This window comes from Schistocerca serialis, chromosome 2 (genome assembly GCF_023864345.2).
Source record: "Schistocerca serialis cubense isolate TAMUIC-IGC-003099 chromosome 2, iqSchSeri2.2, whole genome shotgun sequence".
Classification (NCBI taxonomy): domain Eukaryota; kingdom Metazoa; phylum Arthropoda; class Insecta; order Orthoptera; family Acrididae; genus Schistocerca; species Schistocerca serialis.
This window is the reverse complement of record NC_064639.1, coordinates 876,472,313-876,491,629: the sequence shown is the minus strand read 5'-3', so window position 1 is coordinate 876,491,629 and position 19,317 is coordinate 876,472,313. Positions and strand designations below refer to the sequence as shown.

General features: G+C 41.0%; 1 protein-coding gene across 1 annotated transcript in view; it reads left to right on the top strand.

The window, feature by feature from the left end:
- The window catches only part of LOC126458203 (U3 small nucleolar RNA-associated protein 14 homolog B), a 66,920-nt gene extending 48,492 nt beyond the window's left edge, over window positions 1–18,428 (top strand). The window contains exons 6-9 of the mRNA XM_050095097.1: window positions 8,522–8,723; window positions 10,932–12,091; window positions 17,771–17,993; window positions 18,141–18,428. Of these exons, the coding sequence (XP_049951054.1) occupies window positions 8,522–8,723; window positions 10,932–12,091; window positions 17,771–17,993; window positions 18,141–18,341 (1,786 nt within the window). The 3' untranslated portion in view covers window positions 18,342–18,428. The remainder of the gene's footprint in view (window positions 1–8,521; window positions 8,724–10,931; window positions 12,092–17,770; window positions 17,994–18,140) is intronic.
- Window positions 18,429–19,317: the final 889 nt, after the last annotated feature.

The following is a 19,317-nucleotide window of genomic DNA, read 5'->3' as shown; positions in this document are numbered from 1 at the left end:
CATTTATGCAATTGCTGAACTACAGTTAAAGGGATAAAATCTGTAACAGTTTCAATTTTTACAGTTTGTTTTTATAAATGGTGTAAACATATGTATAAAATTCTACTTTTGATAGGAATAGTCACAAATACACAGTTGCTGGTATCTATTCAAAAAGTAAAAACCTAACACAGGGTGATCTTTTTCCAGTTTTTTTTACCCTCACATGGTTTGTTTCCTTTAAATGAATATTTTACTCTGTCCAGTCACATTAATGTGACCAGCTGTCAAAAGCCTGAATGGCCACCTCTTGCATCACGGACTGCTGCGAGAAATGCAGGAAGAGAGTCAGTGAGGTTCTGAAAGGTACTGACAGGGATTTGGATCCATGGCGACTGCAGTTCTGTGGTCAGCTGCGCTACATTTCTGTGGTGAGGATCAATGGTGCACACACCCTGCACAGAGTCTCAATTGTGTTTAAATCTGAGCAGTTTGGTGGGCAGAGGAGTACAGTAAATTCATCCTAGTGTTCTTCTAACCATGCATGTACACTGTGAGCTGTGTGACACTTTGCATTGTCCTGTTGGTAGATGCCATTGTGCCGAGGAAGTCAAACTGCATGTAGTGGTGCACATGGTCACCAAGGATAGAAATATACTTGCATTGATCCATTGTGCCTTCCAGAATGACAAGATCACACAGGGAATGCCAGGAAAACATTCCCCAAGCAATAATGCTCCCTCCTGGCCACTTCCAACAGTTGTTCCAAGGTGTTTGCTTTCAGATTTCTCACACCATATACGCCAACTGCCATCTGGTTCATGGAGCACAAAATGGGATTTGTCTGAAAAGGCCACCTGTCACAACTCAGTGCATCTCGAGTTGAGGTACCAGCATGCAAATTTCAGCATTTGTTACCAATCAACAGCAGTCTGCACGGTTGCATGAACCAGGTGCCTTCTGTGGAGACTGTTCGCAGCTCGTGGTCTAGTGGCTAGCATCATCATCATTCATGACAGTGAATAGATTGGACTGTGTACAAAATTGGACTGTGAAAAAATTGGGACTTTGTACGGGCGCTGATGACTGCACAGTTGAGCGCCTTACAAACATGCATCTCCGCAGTCACTGTTTACCCTTGTCATCTGTGGTCTGTGCAGCACCACAGTTGCCTCGGTGCCATTTTTAGATAGCAGCATTTTGCTTCCACCCTTGATGCAAAAGCAATGGTCATTCCTTTTTGGACATAAGATAAATCACTCCGCTTCCACATTAGGACAACGACTGAAGTTATTTCTGCATCCCACAACATGTGTTATATGCACTCCGCTGCTAGTGCTGCACTTGCCATTTGTGAAGGATTACCATATTTTGACATCAAACACATGCAATGGTCCCATTAATGTGACTGCTATTTGTAAAATTACTAAGAGACATAATACGTGGACAGGATTTAAAGGGGCATAAATTACAGCACAGTGAATAAAATTAAAAGCTGAAAAACTTTTCTCTATTTGAAACTGTTCATTCCTTCTTCAGAGAGGGAAGAAGAATAGGCTTGGGATGGAGGGACAGATCACTTAGGCTCAAGGTTAAGAGGGGCTAACTATTGTGAGGGCGAGTCAAGGCAACGTATGACTGGGGAGGCAGCAGAGAGAGAGAGAGAGAGAGAGAGAGAGAGGAGGAGGAGGAGGAGGAGGAGGAGGAGGAGGTGGTGGTGATGACGAGACATAGTGCATTGGCAAGCAATCTACCAGTTTCAGTCCAGAGATATTCATGGCAGTATTATGAAAAAGATAAATTGCTTTTCACTGTATAGAGGACACACAGGCAGAATGAAAAAACATTTGAGCTTTTCCCAAAATGCTTTTTTCTAAACCAGAAAACACACACACACGACCACTGTCCCAGGCCACAGTACAGCCAACTGCACAAAATGGGAAAAGCAGTCCATGGATGATGGAGCTAAGGAGGAGGCTGGGATGAAGAGGGATAGCAGGGTAGGGGCGGGGGAAAGTGAAGTGATGCTTGTGGAACCATGCAGAGATGTGGTTAGGGCAGAGTAATGCTGCTAGGTGCAGGGGGCGGGGGGGGGGGGGGGGGTTGGGGGGAGTGGAAGAAAAGAGAAGTAGAGGAGGGGAAAGAATTTAGTGGGTGCATTGGTGGAATCAGATACAGTATAGTGCTGGAGTGATAGCAGAGAAAGGGGACAAATGAATGAAGGAGAGGGACTATCGAAGGTTGAGGACAGGCAGGCTTTGGGTACTTAGAATATATTGCAGGGAGAGTTTCCACCTGAGCAGCTTATTAAAGTTAATGTTGGTATGGAGTCTCCAGATGGCACAAACTGTGAAGCAGTTATTAAAGTGAAGCACATTATGTTGGGCAGCATGTTACACAACAGGATGGACCAGCTGTCTCTTGGCCAGTTTGTCAGTGGCCATTCATGCAGACAGATGGTTGGTTGTCATGCCCATGTAGAAAGCAGCACAGTGGTTGCAGCTTAGTTTGAAAAACCACTCACCACTTCATTCCTCATACACCTAACCAACTACATCCTAATCCATAACTACTTCACCTTTGGAAGGGAGATATGCAAACAAATTCGTGGCACAGCCATAGGAACTCCCATGGCACCCTCCTATGCCAACCACTTCATGGGCCACCCAGAGCAAACATTCCTAGATTCCAAAACCCCTGGTCTGGTTCAGGTTTATTGATGGCATCTTTATAATCTCAACCCAAGGCCAGCACACGTTATCCTCATTCCTTCACAATCTCAACACCTTCTCTCCCATCCACGTCACCTGGTCCCCCTTCACCCATCATGCCACCTTCCTAGATGTTCATCTCCTCCTGTCAGATGGTTCAATCCACACCCCAGTCCTCATCAAACCCACCAAACCTGCACTTTGACAGCTGTCACCCCTTCCACATCAAAATATCCCTTCCATACGGCTTGGCCACCTATGGTAGATGCATTGACAGTGGTGAGAACTCCCTTGCTCAGTATGCTAAAGGTCTCACAAGAACCAATGACCATGAAGTGTCCCCCTTGCCACCCAGTGCCACTCAGGACTGGAACGACTGAACCACGTCCTGTGTCAAGGCTTTGATTATCTATCATTGTGCCCTGAAATTAGGGACATCCTACTCAAGATACATCCATCCCCTCCCAAAGTGGTGTTCTGCTGCTCACCCAACATCCTAGTCCATCCTTATGCCACTCCCACCCCCAGACCCCTGCCACAGGGATCATAGCCTTGTGGAAGACACAGATGCAAGACCTGCTGTATCCACCACCCAGCATGTCATACTCCAGTGCCATCACTGGCTTATCCTACCCCATCAGAGGCCAGCTCACCTGTGAAAGCAGGCATGTTGCATACCAGCTCTGCTGCAACCACTGCACAGCATTTTATATTGGTATGACAACCAACCAGCTATCAACCAGAATGAATGGGCACCATCAAAGTGTTGCCAAAAAGAAGGGTGACCACCCAAAGGCACAACATGCAACAGAGCACAAACATGCGAAATTACAATGGCTGCTTCACAACCCGTTTCATCTGGATCCTCCCCACAACCACCACTTTTGTGTGTACTTGAGAAAGGAATTTCATTCTGAAAGCTGGCAAAGCAAAGCTCTGTACCTTTTGTTTGTGTATCTACCGACAATGCAGCACTTCTGCTTTTCAGTGAGTAGTCTTCTTTATTCCTCAATAATTTGTTATTCTCAACCAGAACTTTCCATTCATTATTATTCCTTTCCTCTCTGATTCCTTGCAGAACCTCCTCATTCCTTACCTTATCAGTCCACCTAATTTTCAACATTCGTCTGTAGCCCCACATCTCAGATACTTCGATTCTCTTCTGTTCCAGTTTTCCCACAGTCTATTTTTCACTACCATGCAACGCTGTGCACCAGACGTACATTCTCAGAAATTTCTTCCTCTAATTAAGTCCTGTGTTTGATGTTAGTAGAATTCTCTTGGCCAGGAGTGTCCTTTCTGCCAGTACTAGTCTGCTTTTGATGTCCTCCTGGCTCTGTCTGTCTGTGACAAAGCAAGCTATGATATTTTTACTTTCCGTCTTCTTTTGCCATCTGCCTCCTTAAAAGTCATTTTTTCAATTTTAGCTAATTACCATTAACATACGTGAATATTATCTGCATTTCCATAAAAGAGAAAGGTTGCCCCCTCAGTTTTAAAGAATATAACACCAAATCTAATTTTGTGCTTTGTTTTACGGATGTAATTGATTTTCTAAATCATTTTGACTATTACTAGGTAGTATCTTTCATTATAGGGTGAAATCAGTAATTGTTTCATAACTTAAATTCTATTGACATATAAACAAATATAAATTCTGTACTAATTATAGACATTTGGAAGATGAACTAATAGTATTTTTAAAGTGTTTAATTTTCTCTATTCGAAAACATCTTAGCAAAGCCAGCCCTTAATTAATTCCAAAGTAATTTCCAGTCTCATCAGAAGTATTGTTTGTGTAACTACATATGTTAATTTCATCTTTAAACAAATAATTCAGCTTAACCCTTGTAGTAAAATAAACTGTTAAAAAGCGCCAATTTTTCGATGTATTCAGTTAATTTAATGAGTTAAGTTTTAATTTTAATTTCTGTAAATTTAACTTTGAACACTGTGTAGTTTCAGTACCTATTATTGTGATGATATATAAGGGCCCGATTTTTGGTCGAGAGACAGTCAGTCCACGCCCGAGTTTCAGACAAGGAACCTGTGTTGGTTAGAATGACAGCAATGCGGCATCTTAACAATGAAATAAGTGTTACACCAATAGGTCATGTGTTACAGTAATGTCGGTGTCTGTTCCATACATGTGGGTTTAAATTGGAAAGACCACATGGATAGTATTGTGGGGAAGGCGAAACAGAGACTGCGCTTTGTTGGCAGAACACTTAGAAGATGCAACAAACCCACGAAAGACACAAATTACATTACACTTGTCTGTCATCTGCTGGAATGTTGCTGCACGGTGTGGGATCCTTACCAGGTAGGATTGACGGAGGACACCGAAAAAGTGTAAAGAAGGGCAGCTCGTTTCGTGTTATCGCACCATGGAGGTGAGAGTGTCACTGGTGCGATACGTGAGTTGGGGTCGCAGTCACTGAAACAAAGGTGGTTTTCTTTGCGTTGAGATCTATTTATGAAATATCAATCACTAACTTTCTCTTCCAAATGGCATCATAATAAAATAAGAGAAATCAGAGCTCGAACGGAAAGTTTTAGGTGTTCCTTTTTTCCCACGCGCCATTCAAGAGTGGAATGGTAGAGATGTAGTATGAAAATGGTTCGATGAACCCTCTGCCAGGTACTTAAGTGTGAATTGCAGAGTAACCATGTAGATGTAGATGTAGATCTGGTATATAACATGGCTGCTTTCGCAGGTGGCCTGGTGTGTGATCAGGTTGGATAAGCTTGTGACAGGACTGGAATAGGAATTTCTTGGTGGGTGGATGGGGTAGTTCTTGTACCTGGGTCTTCCACAGGAATGTGATTCCTGTGGCAAAGGTTTAGGAGTGCGAGTAGGATGGACTAGGATGTGGGGAAGTGGGAGGGGAGGGAGTGTTCATTGAGAAGCATGTCTGCCAGCAGCATCTCAGGCAAGCTCTATAGCATTTAGGTCTGGGAAGTATGCAGGGCATTCCATATGTTCCCTATCTTCACTTTCCAGTGTGTCTGATACCTCAGCAGTCCTGTATGAGCAGGTATTGTCAACCACAAACAAAAACTCGGGGTCTACTGCACCCCTAAACAGGATTCAGAATACCAGTAATCTCCCTGCACTATCACTGTGCTGTAATGGACATTGCACGAAGATAACCAACAGTGTTCGGCCATTGTGCTTAATGCTTGCCCACACCATAACGCATAGGCATGCACATTCTCTCTCTCTCTCTCTCTCTCTCTCTCTCTCTCTCTCTCTGTCTGTCTGTCTGTCTGTCTGTCTGTCTCCACAGTAACAGGTGGCTAGAATCGCTTTCCACGGTGAAGTGGGATTTGAATGGGATTTGTCGGAGAACATCACTCTGGATCACTGTTTTCCCCAGCCAAACTGCTCCCCATCCCAACAAACTTTTTTCAACAATGGTGTTGTTGAAGTGGGATGCATTTAACATGCTTGTGAGCATACAAACCGATTCAGTTTTAATCGTCATGAAATGGTGCTGGTAGTGATAGTAAGGTCTGCAGCGATCTGCCTAGGAGAGAAATGTCTGTTCTTTTCGGCACTAGGTGTACATATCAATCCTCTTGCAGTGTGGTGGACTGTCTACGATCACCAGCATGCTTTTTTACAGCATTTTCACCTTCGGTAACCATTTTAATTGCAATATGGTGCTTTCGGACACACACATTACTGTGGCCACAGTAATGACACTTCCGAGCCATCCAACTGCTCGTCCACAATCGTAAGCACTCAGATTATGTCTTGTAGTCATGTTGCCATACTACTACACGAAATGTTGCACTAATTGGTTCCACAGCAATCTCTGTCAAACATTGTAGTGCATTAACTGTCGAATACATACAAATAGTTCATCCACAGACTTTGCTGTAGTTAACATATTTCGACCTGTACATTTCCTTCCAGTATTATTGGTTAAGTGTTCTGAAGCAGTAGTTGGCTGTTCCATATTAATTGTTGGTTGTTTTGTAGCAACTGGCAGTTGTTCCTTAGCAAGCATCAGCTGTTCCTTAGCAATTGCAAGAACTAGACTGGTTCTTGGTCCATGGCGCACAGTTACCATAGCAGGTTGCCTATCTTACCACTTCCTGGGGGCAACATAAATTTGGTTCTCAATATTTCAAATAATTGGTGACCAAATTTAAAATGTTGTCATAATTTACTAATGAAGAGATAAAGTGTTATACTAAAGATTTTAACATAGTAAGAGAAGTATTACAGCCAGAACCAGTGTATATGTCTTGAGGCAGTGTAACTTGCCATATGGAAATACCCAGACTATAGTCATCCAGTATTTGGGAATTAGAGTACTTAGTGTCTTACACCAAACTTTGTACACAATTTCAAACCTTTGTGAAACTTTTTCTCGGCTAGACCTCACAAAATGATAAAAAGAAAAAAAAATTTTTCACGTACTACGTTTCCACAGGTCATGCAGTAAAACTTCTGCATTGGGCATGACTTTTTAATTTATTACTTCTTTACTTCTGACTCTATTTGTAACATGTCCTCATAAACCACTGAACACACCTGCAAAATTATGTCATTGTACGGCTCACAGTTCATGAGCTATAACAACGTAAAGATTGAGATGTGTAAAAAATTTGCTTTTGCTTAAAATGGAGCTGAAATTACCCAGGCTATAGTCTTCCAGTGTTTGATAATGAGAGCACTCAGTGACATCCCATAACCTTAACATAATCTCAAACCTTTTCAAAAAATTTTCTTGTTTGTATGCTTAGCATCACATGCTTAACATTAACTCGTTTGTAAAGTAATCAGAAGTTTGAGGCTGCTTGATACAAGGTAGTTCGATTTATAAAGAATGAGAGGTTTCTAATTGAGAACTAAGACGAAAGGAGAGAAGGTGACAAGGGAGCAAAAGCAAATGCCTTTGAAGGAAAAGATAAATATATATAAAAAATAATATGAGTGAGTAAAGGGGGGGAGGAGATTTATTAATGGATGTATTTATTTTTCTTTTGTTTGTAATATTTCATTGTTACTCTACATGGTACTTTTTACCTCTTTCTTTATGTTTTTTGCCATTTCTCTCTCTCTCTCTCTCTCTCTCTCTCTCTCTCTCTAGTATCCTTTCTGCTTTCTTAGCCTTTAATAGCACTAATTGTTCCACTTCTCATTTCTCCCTCAGTACTTCCACCATATCTGGACTGATGCTGAGTACTTACAGTTCTTTATCTCCTACTGTGTCTGACACTTCCTTATTCATAATTGTCACCCCCTCATCCTCACAGCAGTTGAATCAGTCTCAAACAGGGGTCTGAGTGGCCTGTGACTCCTTCCCAAACTATCCGTCCTCGTCCCTGACAAAGGAACTAATAGATCCAAAAGCTAGAAAAGTTCTGTTCTTCTTGTAATAAGTCTATAAGCAGTATGGGAATTTATCCTCCTTATTGTAAGTACTGACTAGCAATTCCCCCCCCCCCCCCCTCTCTCTCTCTCTCTCTCTCTCTCTCTCTCTTTCTCTCTCTGCCAAAATGGTTGGTTCGGTCTGAAAAGGATTCAGTCAATTTCCTTTCCTGTAATTGCACAGTCTGAGTTTGTATACTCTCTCTAATGACCTTGTCGTTTGATAATCGTGCACCAGTCATTTCAGTTAGCCTTTGTCTCAACACACAGACATGGTAAACATATGAACAACTAAATCTGTAAAATGTGTAAATTTATTTTTAAAAGACTGAATTTTTTTATGAATTTGTACTGTCAGTTGATTGTTCATTCGAAACTCAGTTGAAGATGTGCTGTTAAGGACTTTTCAAAGGTATTATTACAAAATTACTTTTTCTCGTACCAGTTATCATCGTACGCTGCGTCGTCAGAAAATCAAGCAACAGCTGAAAGATTTTGAAAACCTGCAAAAGACAGACCCTGAGGCTGCTCTGAAACAATTGGAGCAGATTGAGAGAGCAAGGGCTGAAGAAAGGATGACACTGAGGCATAGAAACACAGGGAAATGGGCACGCAGCCGTGCAGTACGTGCCAAATACAATGATCAGGTATTTAATTTTTGAAAGATCTGAACAGTAATACCAATTTTAACTAGCTTCACCTCTGTCATGTACCCGCCTCCGTGGCCTAGATCACTAACACACAATTGTGGGGTGGCGTTTGACCAGAATCTGACAGGGTTTGCATCAAGCCCTAGAGTTTTGTTCAATTTTAATGATTTCAGCTTTTTGCCAGCAACACTGACACTAATACTTATGTCATTCATCTTTTCAGTGGTATGCTCATATATGAGATTGTATAGCTTAAGACGCAAAATATTATATATGATACTTTCCTGTTAGACCCTTCTGACCATAATGAAAAATTTCTTCAACATTGTATCTCATTTCTTATATCTCTAAAGCAAGAGAAAACAATGTTTTGTTTTCATGTTATAGTGTGTGTTGCTCTGGCAGAAAATGCTTTGTTTGGTTGGAGACTCTCTGGATAAGGTTTAGAAAATATGCATGAAATTACTACTGTCCAAAGCCTGCAAATTGTTGTTATATGTAATGTATACCTGATTTTGGATGTTATAATTTTGTATGTTTTTATGTTTTGGAAATGCCTAAGAATTAATAGTGGTGTAAACTTTTCACTTCCATCACTATTTATACGCAGTAGTGTCGCCATCCTTCCTTTACATTTTTTTTTTTTTTTTTTACCTCTGTCGCATTTTTCTCCCTTAACAGAATATGATTCTGCAGGAAGTAAATTATAAACAATGTCAGTTTCATCAGCATTCAAAATGTACCTGGGATCATAACTGTGTGTCAGTCATGGCAATGTAATGTTCTTGCAATAGGCACACTTTCTGTGATCCGCACCTCACTTTCTTCACTTACATTTTGGAACAATATATTATAATGTTTTCTTAAAATGATTCAACCAGCCAATCGTTGCTCTGGAATTTTCAGTGCCAGCTTTGAGTGGTGTCATGGGCAATCTCCTGCTTATATGCTTATACAGAAATTCTTCCACTTCTCTGTCCATGAAACTGTGAAACTACCTTAGAAGAATATTTTTCATCTCACTGAATGTAGGCATATGAATGTTCTTTTTTGGATCCATAGGAGTTGTTAGCTTCGGCATTTAATAACACTTCCTTATTTTAGAATTGCTGTACATGTAGATGGCACTGCATTGTATTTCTTCGCCATGTTGGAAAGATTCACATTAAGACTGCCATCATCAGCTTTAGGTGAACTCTGAGCTTTCTATGTTTGCAGGGCATAACTCCACAGAAATAAAGTTGATAACTTCGATGTTTCAGTAACCAAAAGACTACACTTTTCGCAGTTTGTACTTTCATAGGCTCAGTGACTGTGACGTCAGGTCACATGACCTAAGTTGCACAGAAGTCTATTTCTGATTCTTTCAGTCCATCTGTCAGTGTCGCTACAAGGGAAATCGAGTTATTGGCTATGCTCTAGGTACACATTAACTGATTGAGTCGATTACCATTTATTGTGCAACAGGACAAAAGTTATGACTTGTGTGAAATACAAAGAAATCAGAAGCTCACAGGAACATTTTAGTAATCATGTAACTGGATTTCAGTCTCCAGAATATTTCATGTCTATTGCTTAAAAGCAGACTTTTTCTTAAACTGTAGTTCGTTGAAAATGAGGAGAAGTAACATTGGTGTTATGGGAGTTTCGCCGGTACTGACGAAAGTATTCATTAAAAGTGGGATTTCCTTAAAAGCTGGTACATTAATTCAGTGTCAACTGTAGTTTTTACTTTATTATGTGAACTATAAAGCATTTATAATAATGTTAAATTGAATTCTAATCAGGCAAGGAAACAAGAAACTTGATTCAATCCAACTTGAAGCAATTAAAGAAAATCTGCCTGCAGAAATTACTTTATTTTGTGGCTATAAAATCAGAAAGATGGTTGGAAACCAATACATTCTAATGAAGAGGGGGAGAAAATATGGTTGCCAGGAAGCAGCAGACACACTAGAATAAAATTCATCAGTTTTTATTTACTTGTTATGTCAAAGTTCTTTTTATTTTTTATTTCATTGTTGTTTTGTTTGTCATATCTCTTTCTTGAGTTATAAGACAATTGCTTAAGAACGAGAGCCAAAATTGCAATTATTGTAGTAAGTGAAGTTCTGAATTCATTTTTAATGTCAGCTTAGAGATATAGGAATCCTCTTCTAAAATTCTTGTTTGCAGTACTGGGTATAATTCATTCTTTTGTTGTAGACACGACAGGAGCTGGCGGAACAGCTAGCTATCAGCCGTGACCTCACTAAGAAGATACAAATTGAAGAGAGCAGTAGTGATGAAGCAGTTGAAGAAGATATAAATGTCAACAGCATGAGTAACTCAGATAATCCCTGGGTCACTGGGAAAACAGAATCAGAAGTCGAAAATTTCCTGAGAGGCTACAAAAGGTTCTGGGAACAAAAGAGTGTGAGAGAACAACAGGAGAACAAGGGTGAATCCAGCCCAGAGGAATCAAAGTCAAGTAACAAAGTGAATAGTTCTAATGAAAATAAAGAATTAGTTCAGAATGAAAATCAAGGAATGAGTGAAGGGACATCATCAGATAACATTAACAAGGAAATTAATGTTAAGCATACTTCTGTTTTGGAAGAAGAAAACAGAAATCACCAGGATTCAGACAATTCAAAGGAAGTTATTGTAAGTAATGAAAAAGTCAAAAGGAAGAAACAGTCACCATCTAAAACAAAGAAGAAAAGAAAATTTGATTTTGATGGTGACGATAAAATTGCCAACAATACAATAGAATTTATTAGTTCAAGTGGTAGTTGGCAAGTAACTCCATTGTGTGCGAGTGATGATGTAGGAGAGACTAAAGTAGAGGTGAGAGAGACAGAAGAGAGCAAAAACAAAGACAGTCCTGTGATCTCTGTTAATGGAGCTGGCAGTGGTGAAAGTGTTGAAGAACTATTTCAAAAGATGGAAGAAAAAATGAGAGCCTCTGTTAACAAGAGGATAGCAAAATATCAAAAAGAATTCTTAAGTAACGTGGAAGGACCGACTGCCAATGATGACAATAGTGATGGTGAAATGCCAGTATCATTGGAAATGAAGAAGCAGGTGAAACACCCAGAGCTAGATGAGGCATTGTCAGAAGGAGCAACTCAGCAAAGCTCGTCGCAGGAGATCAGTGAGCTGCAGAAGATGACCGACACCATCTCAGGAGTGCAGCAGGTGAACCGAGCAAAGACTGATATCGATCCCAAGAAGTTTATTGCTGTTAAAGCCAAGCCTTTAGACTCAGAATTACCAGATGTGGCAGATATGGAAGAAGCTCTCGATGATGAGGGTGACGAGAGTGCAAGACAACTAACAATTACGGAAGCTTTTGCAGATGATGACGTTGTGGAACAATTCAGGTGAGTACCTGTGTGCACTGTAGCTTTTTGTTATATTTTTGTAGATTATGATGGATGTAGAGTGTTATGAGGAAACTGTTGCTGAGTGTAGTACTTTAGCACTTAATCATCTGACACGTGGGTAACCCAGAGATGCTAATTGAGCATTAGTACTTAGTAAACACAGATGCAGAAGTTAGGTTTAAGTGAGATGTTGCATTAGTTGTTTGTTTATTTTCATAACTAGACATTTTTTTGTACAACTTCTGTTTGAACTGTTTAATTCCGCTTTATATTTTCTCACACTATATATTCCTAACACAGATCCATGAAATTAGTGAATTTCAAAACTCTCTGTAAGAGGGTCACAAAAGAAAAAAGCTAATTACAAGCAATTATTTTAGTGAAGAAAGATTGCTAGATATTATTGGATGAAGTCTTTGTTAGATGTAGACAAAGCAATTATACACACACACTCACACTCGGCCTCTGTCATCTCCAGGTACTGTGCCTGATTGCGCCTGAGGTGAGAGTGATTTTTGTTGGACTGGTTAGTGGGAGCACACGTGAAGTGTAGGGTGGGGAGGGGGAGGGATAACAGGGTAGGGGTGGAGGAAGATGCTAGTTTTGCCTGTGGTGCGCTCAGGGAAATGGTGAAGACATGACAGTGCTACTAGCTGCAGCATCGGGAGGCTGTGTTGGCAGGAAAGGACAGAGGAGAGAAGTAAACAAAGGGAAAGGACTGTGCAGGTGTTGACAGGATATGTTGCAAGCATAGTTCCCACCTGTAGAGATCAGAAAAGCTTGTACTGATGGGAAGAACCACAAAGGCAAAGGCCTTGAAGCAGTCATTGAAGTCAAGCAGATCACGTTGAGCAGCATATTCATTAACTGGATGATCCAGCTGTCTCTTGGCCACAGTTTGGTGGAGGCCATTGATGTGGACTCATGCCCACGTAGAATGTCAAACAGTGGTGGGTATTAAGTTGGTAACTCACAAATTGGAGCAACTAATAACAGCACTATAAACTATCTACCACACACTTGACAGTGGATTTTGTGTGTGTGTGTGTGTGTGTGTGTGTGTGTGTGTGTGTGTGTGTGTCTGTAGATGTGGGTACAATTATTTGTAAGTATCTCCAATGCATCAGAATACAATCTCTCAACAACTACAGGAGACACAGAAAACAGTTGAAAGACTATATCTCTGCATTTTTCCTCCTCTCCATAAAAACCAACTGTTGTGTAGTTCAAAACTTGGTTGCTAATGTCTAGCAGAAATTTCGTACAAAATTTCTGGCAAGAGCTCTAAAAGACTAAAGAAATCACTTGTGGTGCAACAAACTAAAGTGAAGCATGTGCGAGAAACATTCTCCAGACACACAGATTGATCTACAAAACACACAAGCTATGAGCTGCAATGGGCTCATGCATTCTGTGCAAACATGTCCATGTCAAATCATATTGTGTGCTCATGCTGAATACCTTCTGTTTTGAACCCCAGTTTATTTTTGCAGAGATGTCTACTGGTTGCAGTGGGGAGATGTTGGGCACAGATGTTAGTATCTAGTGGAAAACATAAGTTTCATGTGTCTAGTAAGATAAAACATTAAAATGAATGCCTTTAAGTCACAAATTACTCTCATGTGTCTGTGGGGACACATTTGTGATTCTCCTAAAGAGAATGTATTTGGTGTTATGTCCTCTACCAAAGTTTATGGGCCACTTTTCTCTTCAGATAACATTTATTACTATTTAGGCATGTTGCGGCAGTGGTTTGTGTATCTGACACCATATGATTTTGTATAGTTGCAATGACAGATTAGCAGTCGTGTAACAAAATCAAACAACTTACGAGCCTTCATAACCAGAGATTCCAACATCTCGAGAAAGGCAATGAAAGACAAGGAACTTTCAGTCAGCCAGAATGAGAGCCCATGAGAGATTATATGAGGCAGTGATGCCTTACCTGTCTCATTCTTAAAATGTGTATCGTCTACACACCTTCCCTCTTTTACAAAACAGACACCTTCCCGCTTTTACAAAACAGATCTTGTAAATCTCCCATCTGTCTATGTGACTTAATCTTGCCAATTGTGCAAATCTTAGGAAGAGACAAATCAGTAAGTTAACTTATTTTGCATATTTTCATTCAATAATGTATGGAATAATGTTCTGAGTTAACCTCTCTTGCGGTAAGAACGTTTTCATTGCTCAGAAATGTACTGTAAGAATAATATGTCGTGCTGACTCATGATCAACTTGTAGACATCTGTTTAAGGAGCTAGTGATTTTGACTACTGCTTCACAGCATAAATATTCACTCATAAAGTTTGTTGTAAATAACGCATTACAGTTCGGAAGAAACAATGATGTACATAATTACAATATCAGGGGGGAAAATGACACTAATTATTCCACATTAGGACTACATTTAACCAAAAAGGGGGCGGGCATGCGCACAGCTGCCTCCAACATTTTTGATCAATTGTCCAGTGACATAAAATGTACGAAAGACAGCAATGTTAGATCTGAATACAAACTGAAAAATTTTCTCCTTGATGAGCACTGATCTGTATAAGAATTGCAATATATGTGACTGTTGGTGGGTAGGAAGAATTACTAATCTGGATCTGTATTAAAAATCAACTTGCAAATGGCCAGTGTGTAGTTTTATTTACATATGATTCTGTAATAAGAGTGTAAAATTACTCATTTCACATCATTACAATTAAATGTACAAGTGATCCATGGGACATAAAACTAAACTAAAATAAATAAATAAATAAGTACTTGTTCTGTTTTTATTAGATTTTAATTTTATTTGCCTTACATAGATTATTAAATGTTTATATATCTAAAAACAAAGATGATGTGACTTACCAAACAAAAGTGCTGGCAGGTCAATAGACACACAAACAAACACAAACATACACACAAAATTCAAGCTTTCACAACCCAAGGTTGCTTCGTCAGGAAAGAGGGAAGGAGAGGGAAAGACGAAAGGATGTGGGTTTTAAGGGAGAGGGTAAGGAGTCATTCCAATCCCGGGAGCGGAAAGACTTACCTCAGGGGTAAAAAAGGACAGGTATACACTCGCACACACACCCATATCCATCCGTACATACACAGACACAAGCAGACATTAGTAAAGGCAAAGAGTTTGGGCAGAGATGTCAGTCGAGGTGGAAGTAAAGGGGCAAAGATGTTGTTGAATGACAGGTGAGGTATGAGTGGCGGCAACTTGAAATTAGCGGAGATTGAGGCCTGGTGGATAACGGGAAGAGAGGATATATTGAAGAGCAAGTTCCCATCTCCGGAGTTCGGATGGGTTGGTGTTAGTGGGAAGTATCCAGATAACCCGGACGGTGTAACACTGTGCCAGGATGTGCTGGCCGTGCACCAAGGCATGTTTAGCCACAGGGTGATCCTCATTATTAACAAACACTGTCTGCCTGTGTCCATTCATGCGAATGGACAGTTTGTTGCTGGTCATTCCCACATAGAAAGCTTCACAGTGTAGGCAGGTCAGTTGGTAAATCACGTGGGTGCTTTCACACGTGGCTCTGCCTTTGATCGTGTACACCTTCCGGGTTACAGGACTGGAGTAGGTGGTGGTGGGAGGGTGCATGGGACAGGTTTTACACCAGGGGCAGTTACAAGGGTAGGAGCCAGAGGGTAGGGAAGGTGGTCTGGAGATTTCATAGGGATGAACTAAGAGGTTACGAAGGTTAGGTGGACGGCGGAAAGACGCTCTTGGTGGAGTGGGGAGGATTTCATGAAGGATAGATCTCATTTCAGGGCAGGATTTGAGGAAGTCGTATCCCTGCTGGACAGCCACATTCAGAGTCTGATCCAGTCCCGGAAAGTATCCTGTCACAAGTGGGGCACTTTTGGGGTTCTTCTGTGGGAGGTTCTGGGTTTGAGGGGATGAGGAAGTGGCTCTGGTTATTTGCTTCTGTACCAGGTCGGGAGGGTAGTTGCGGGATGTGAAAGCTGTTTTCAGGTTGTTGGTGTAATGGTTCAGGGATTCCGGACTGGAGCAGATTCGTTTGCCACGAAGACCTAGGCTGTAGGGAAGGGACCGTTTGATGTGGAATGGGTGGCAGCTGTCATAATGGAGGTACTGTTGCTTGTTGGTGGGTTTGATGTGGAAAGATGTGTGAAGCTGGCCATTGGACAGATGGAGGTCAACGTCAAGGAAGGTGGCATGGGATTTGGAGTAGGACCAGGCGAATCTCATGGAACCAAAGGAGTTGAGGTTGGAGAGGAAATTCTGGAGTTCTTCTTCACTGTGAGTCCAGATCATGATGTCATCAATAAATCTGTACCAAACTTTGGGTTGGCAGGCCTGGGTAACCAAGAAGGCTTCCTCTAAGCGACCCATGAATAGGTTGGCGTACGAGGGGGCCATCCTGGTACCCATGGCTGTTCCCTTTAATTGTTGGTATGTCTGGACTTCAAAAGTGAAGAAGTTGTGGGTCAGGATGAAGCTGGCTAAGGTAATGAGGAAAGAGGTTTTAGGTAGGGTGGCAGCTGATCGGTGTGAAAGGAAGTGCTCCATCGCAGTGAGGCCCTGGACGTGCGGAATATTTCTGTATAAGGCCAGCACATCTTGGCACAGTGTTTCACCGTCCGGGTTATCTGGATACTTCCCACTAACACCAACCTGTCAGAACTCCGGAGATGGGAACTTGCCCTTCAGTATATCCTCTCTTCTCGTTATCCGCCAGGCCTCAACCTCCGCTAATTTCAAGTTGCCGCCGCTCATACCTCACCTGTCTTTCAACAACATCTTTGCCTCTTTACTTCCGCCTCGACTGACATCTCTGCCCAAACTCTTTGCCTGTACTAATGTCTGCTTGTCTCTGTGTATGTGCGCATGGATATGTGTGTGTGTGCGAGTGTATAGTGGTCCTTTTTTCCCTCTAAGGTAAGTCTTTCTGTTGTGTCTAGACAAGACAGCCTAGACACAATGAGAGGAAGCCGAAAGGCACGCGCTTAAACTCACGCAGGCTGGCGTGAGGTCTGAAACAGGATACGTAATGAATGCTATAAAGAAAAGTAAGTAGCTTCTGGAATACTTAACTTTAATCCACATTTGTAGAACATTGCTCTTGATGATACATTAATAGAATCTCAATATCAATTGAATACGGCGCCTTGCTAGGTCGTAGCAAATGTAGCTGAAGACTATGCTAACTATCGTCTCGGCAAATGAGAGCGTATTTGTCAGTGTAGCGTCGCTAGCAAAGTCGGCTGTACAACTGGGGTGTGTGCTAGTACGTCTCTCTAGACCTGCCGTGTGGTGGCGCTCGGTCTGCTATCACTGACAGTGGCGACACGCGGGTCCGCCGTATACTAACGGACCGTGGCCGATTTAAAGGCTACCACCTAGCAAGTGTGGTGTCTGGCGGTGACACCACACTTTCCGCTCCCGGGATTGGAATGACTCCTTACCCTCTCCAATAAAACCCACATCCTTTCGTCTTTCCCTCTCCTTCCCTCTTTCCTGACGAAGCAACCTTGGGTTGCGAAAGCTTGAATTTTGTGTGTATGTTTGTGTGTGTTTGTGTGTCTATCGACCTGCCAGCGCTTTTGTTTGGTAAGTCACATCATCTTTGTTTTTAGATATATTTTTCCCACGTGGAATGTTTCCCTCTATTATATTTATATTATTAAATGTTTAACTGTTTATAGGAAGGAGAAAGAAGAGGCTGTGAAGAAATCAGAGCCAGAAGACATAGACCTTTCCTTACCAGGTTGGGGGACTTGGGGAGGTAAAGGTATTCTGGCTAGTGTTCCAAAGAAGAAAAAGAAGCGATTTATAATTAAATTCCCAAAGCCACCTCCTCGAAAAGACTCCAATAAAGGAGATGTGATAATAAATGAAGAGAAGGATGTTAAAATAAAAGAACATCAGGTAATGAAATGTCTTCAGTAACTCTGTGAAAATCATTTGTTTAATGTTTTGTGTTGCTGATGAAAATGTTTGTGTTTGATGATATAGCATTTTTTTGTTATTTATGTCGTGTAATGGTGTATAGGAACATAATGTATTTTTTGATAGGTGAGCGAGGTGCCATTCCCATTTACAACAGTCAAAGATTATGAAGCAAGTGTCCGAGCTCCAATTGGTGCAACATGGGTAACACAGTCATCCCACAGAAAGCTTACAGCACCCAAGTATAAGACGTACCTTGGAAAGATAATAAAGCCTATCGATGAGGATCTTCTTTTGAAAAAGAAACCTGTTGCTAAACGGAAATAGCTCCGTGTTACATTGCTTTAACAGACAATATGTATTTATGATGTACTGCATTTTGGCTGGTGTAAAATAAATTTATATTTTCCTGTTGTTCTTGTCTCTCTTTTTAACTTTCAATAGATGTCTTTCAATAATAATGTGCATATTTGTCATGGAAAATGTAAAATATGTACTCTGGGTTATAGTTGTGCATTTAATTGTTAGCCCTAAAAATTTTGGCAATGTTGTTGTAAATAGATTTGTGTAGAAAAGGTTCGTCAAAATAAAAATACAGCTGAATAAGACACCTAAAAAAAACATAATCAGTAATGTGAAGAAAGACAGCCACCCACCATGTACATAAGTGGAGCAGTGAATAGACATGTGAACAAAATGTTGATTACTAATAGCTGTATGGTTATTGATGTGGAAAACACACACACACAAAGAGAGAGGGAATGAGTGAGCCTCTCTTCTGAAGCTGCAACCACATTGGGTTGAATATGGAAAGAGGTGAGGGAAGGGGAAGGGCAGTAAGTGAGAGTAATCCATGAATGTAACATGACCTTTGTTGCCTGCCTAAATTATTCCCAAGCCATAAACGTTCTCCTGGCTGCATATCCCTCTTTATTTTATCCCCTGCATAGACTCTACTCCACATTTATCTTATGCAGGATGAGCAGAATAAAGAGCAATTTTGAAAAGTGAAAAAAGTTACCTTTCTTATTTTTTGTTTATTGCCTTAATTTAGGTAAAAAGCCGTAAAGAATAGATAAGGAATGAGTTTTACTCTGGTAAGATGACGTTGGTGGAGATGTACACTATTTTCCAGCTGAGCCCTGAGAAATTACTTGTCACATTCTGCAACAATGCTAAACAACAACCTGTTGGAGCTGTTATTTCACCACTTTGGGTGTATGTGGCGTGTTATCATGATGCATTACTCTTCGGGTAAACCCAAGGGAAAAAAGCCACAAAATGTGAAATCTGTTGAGTATGT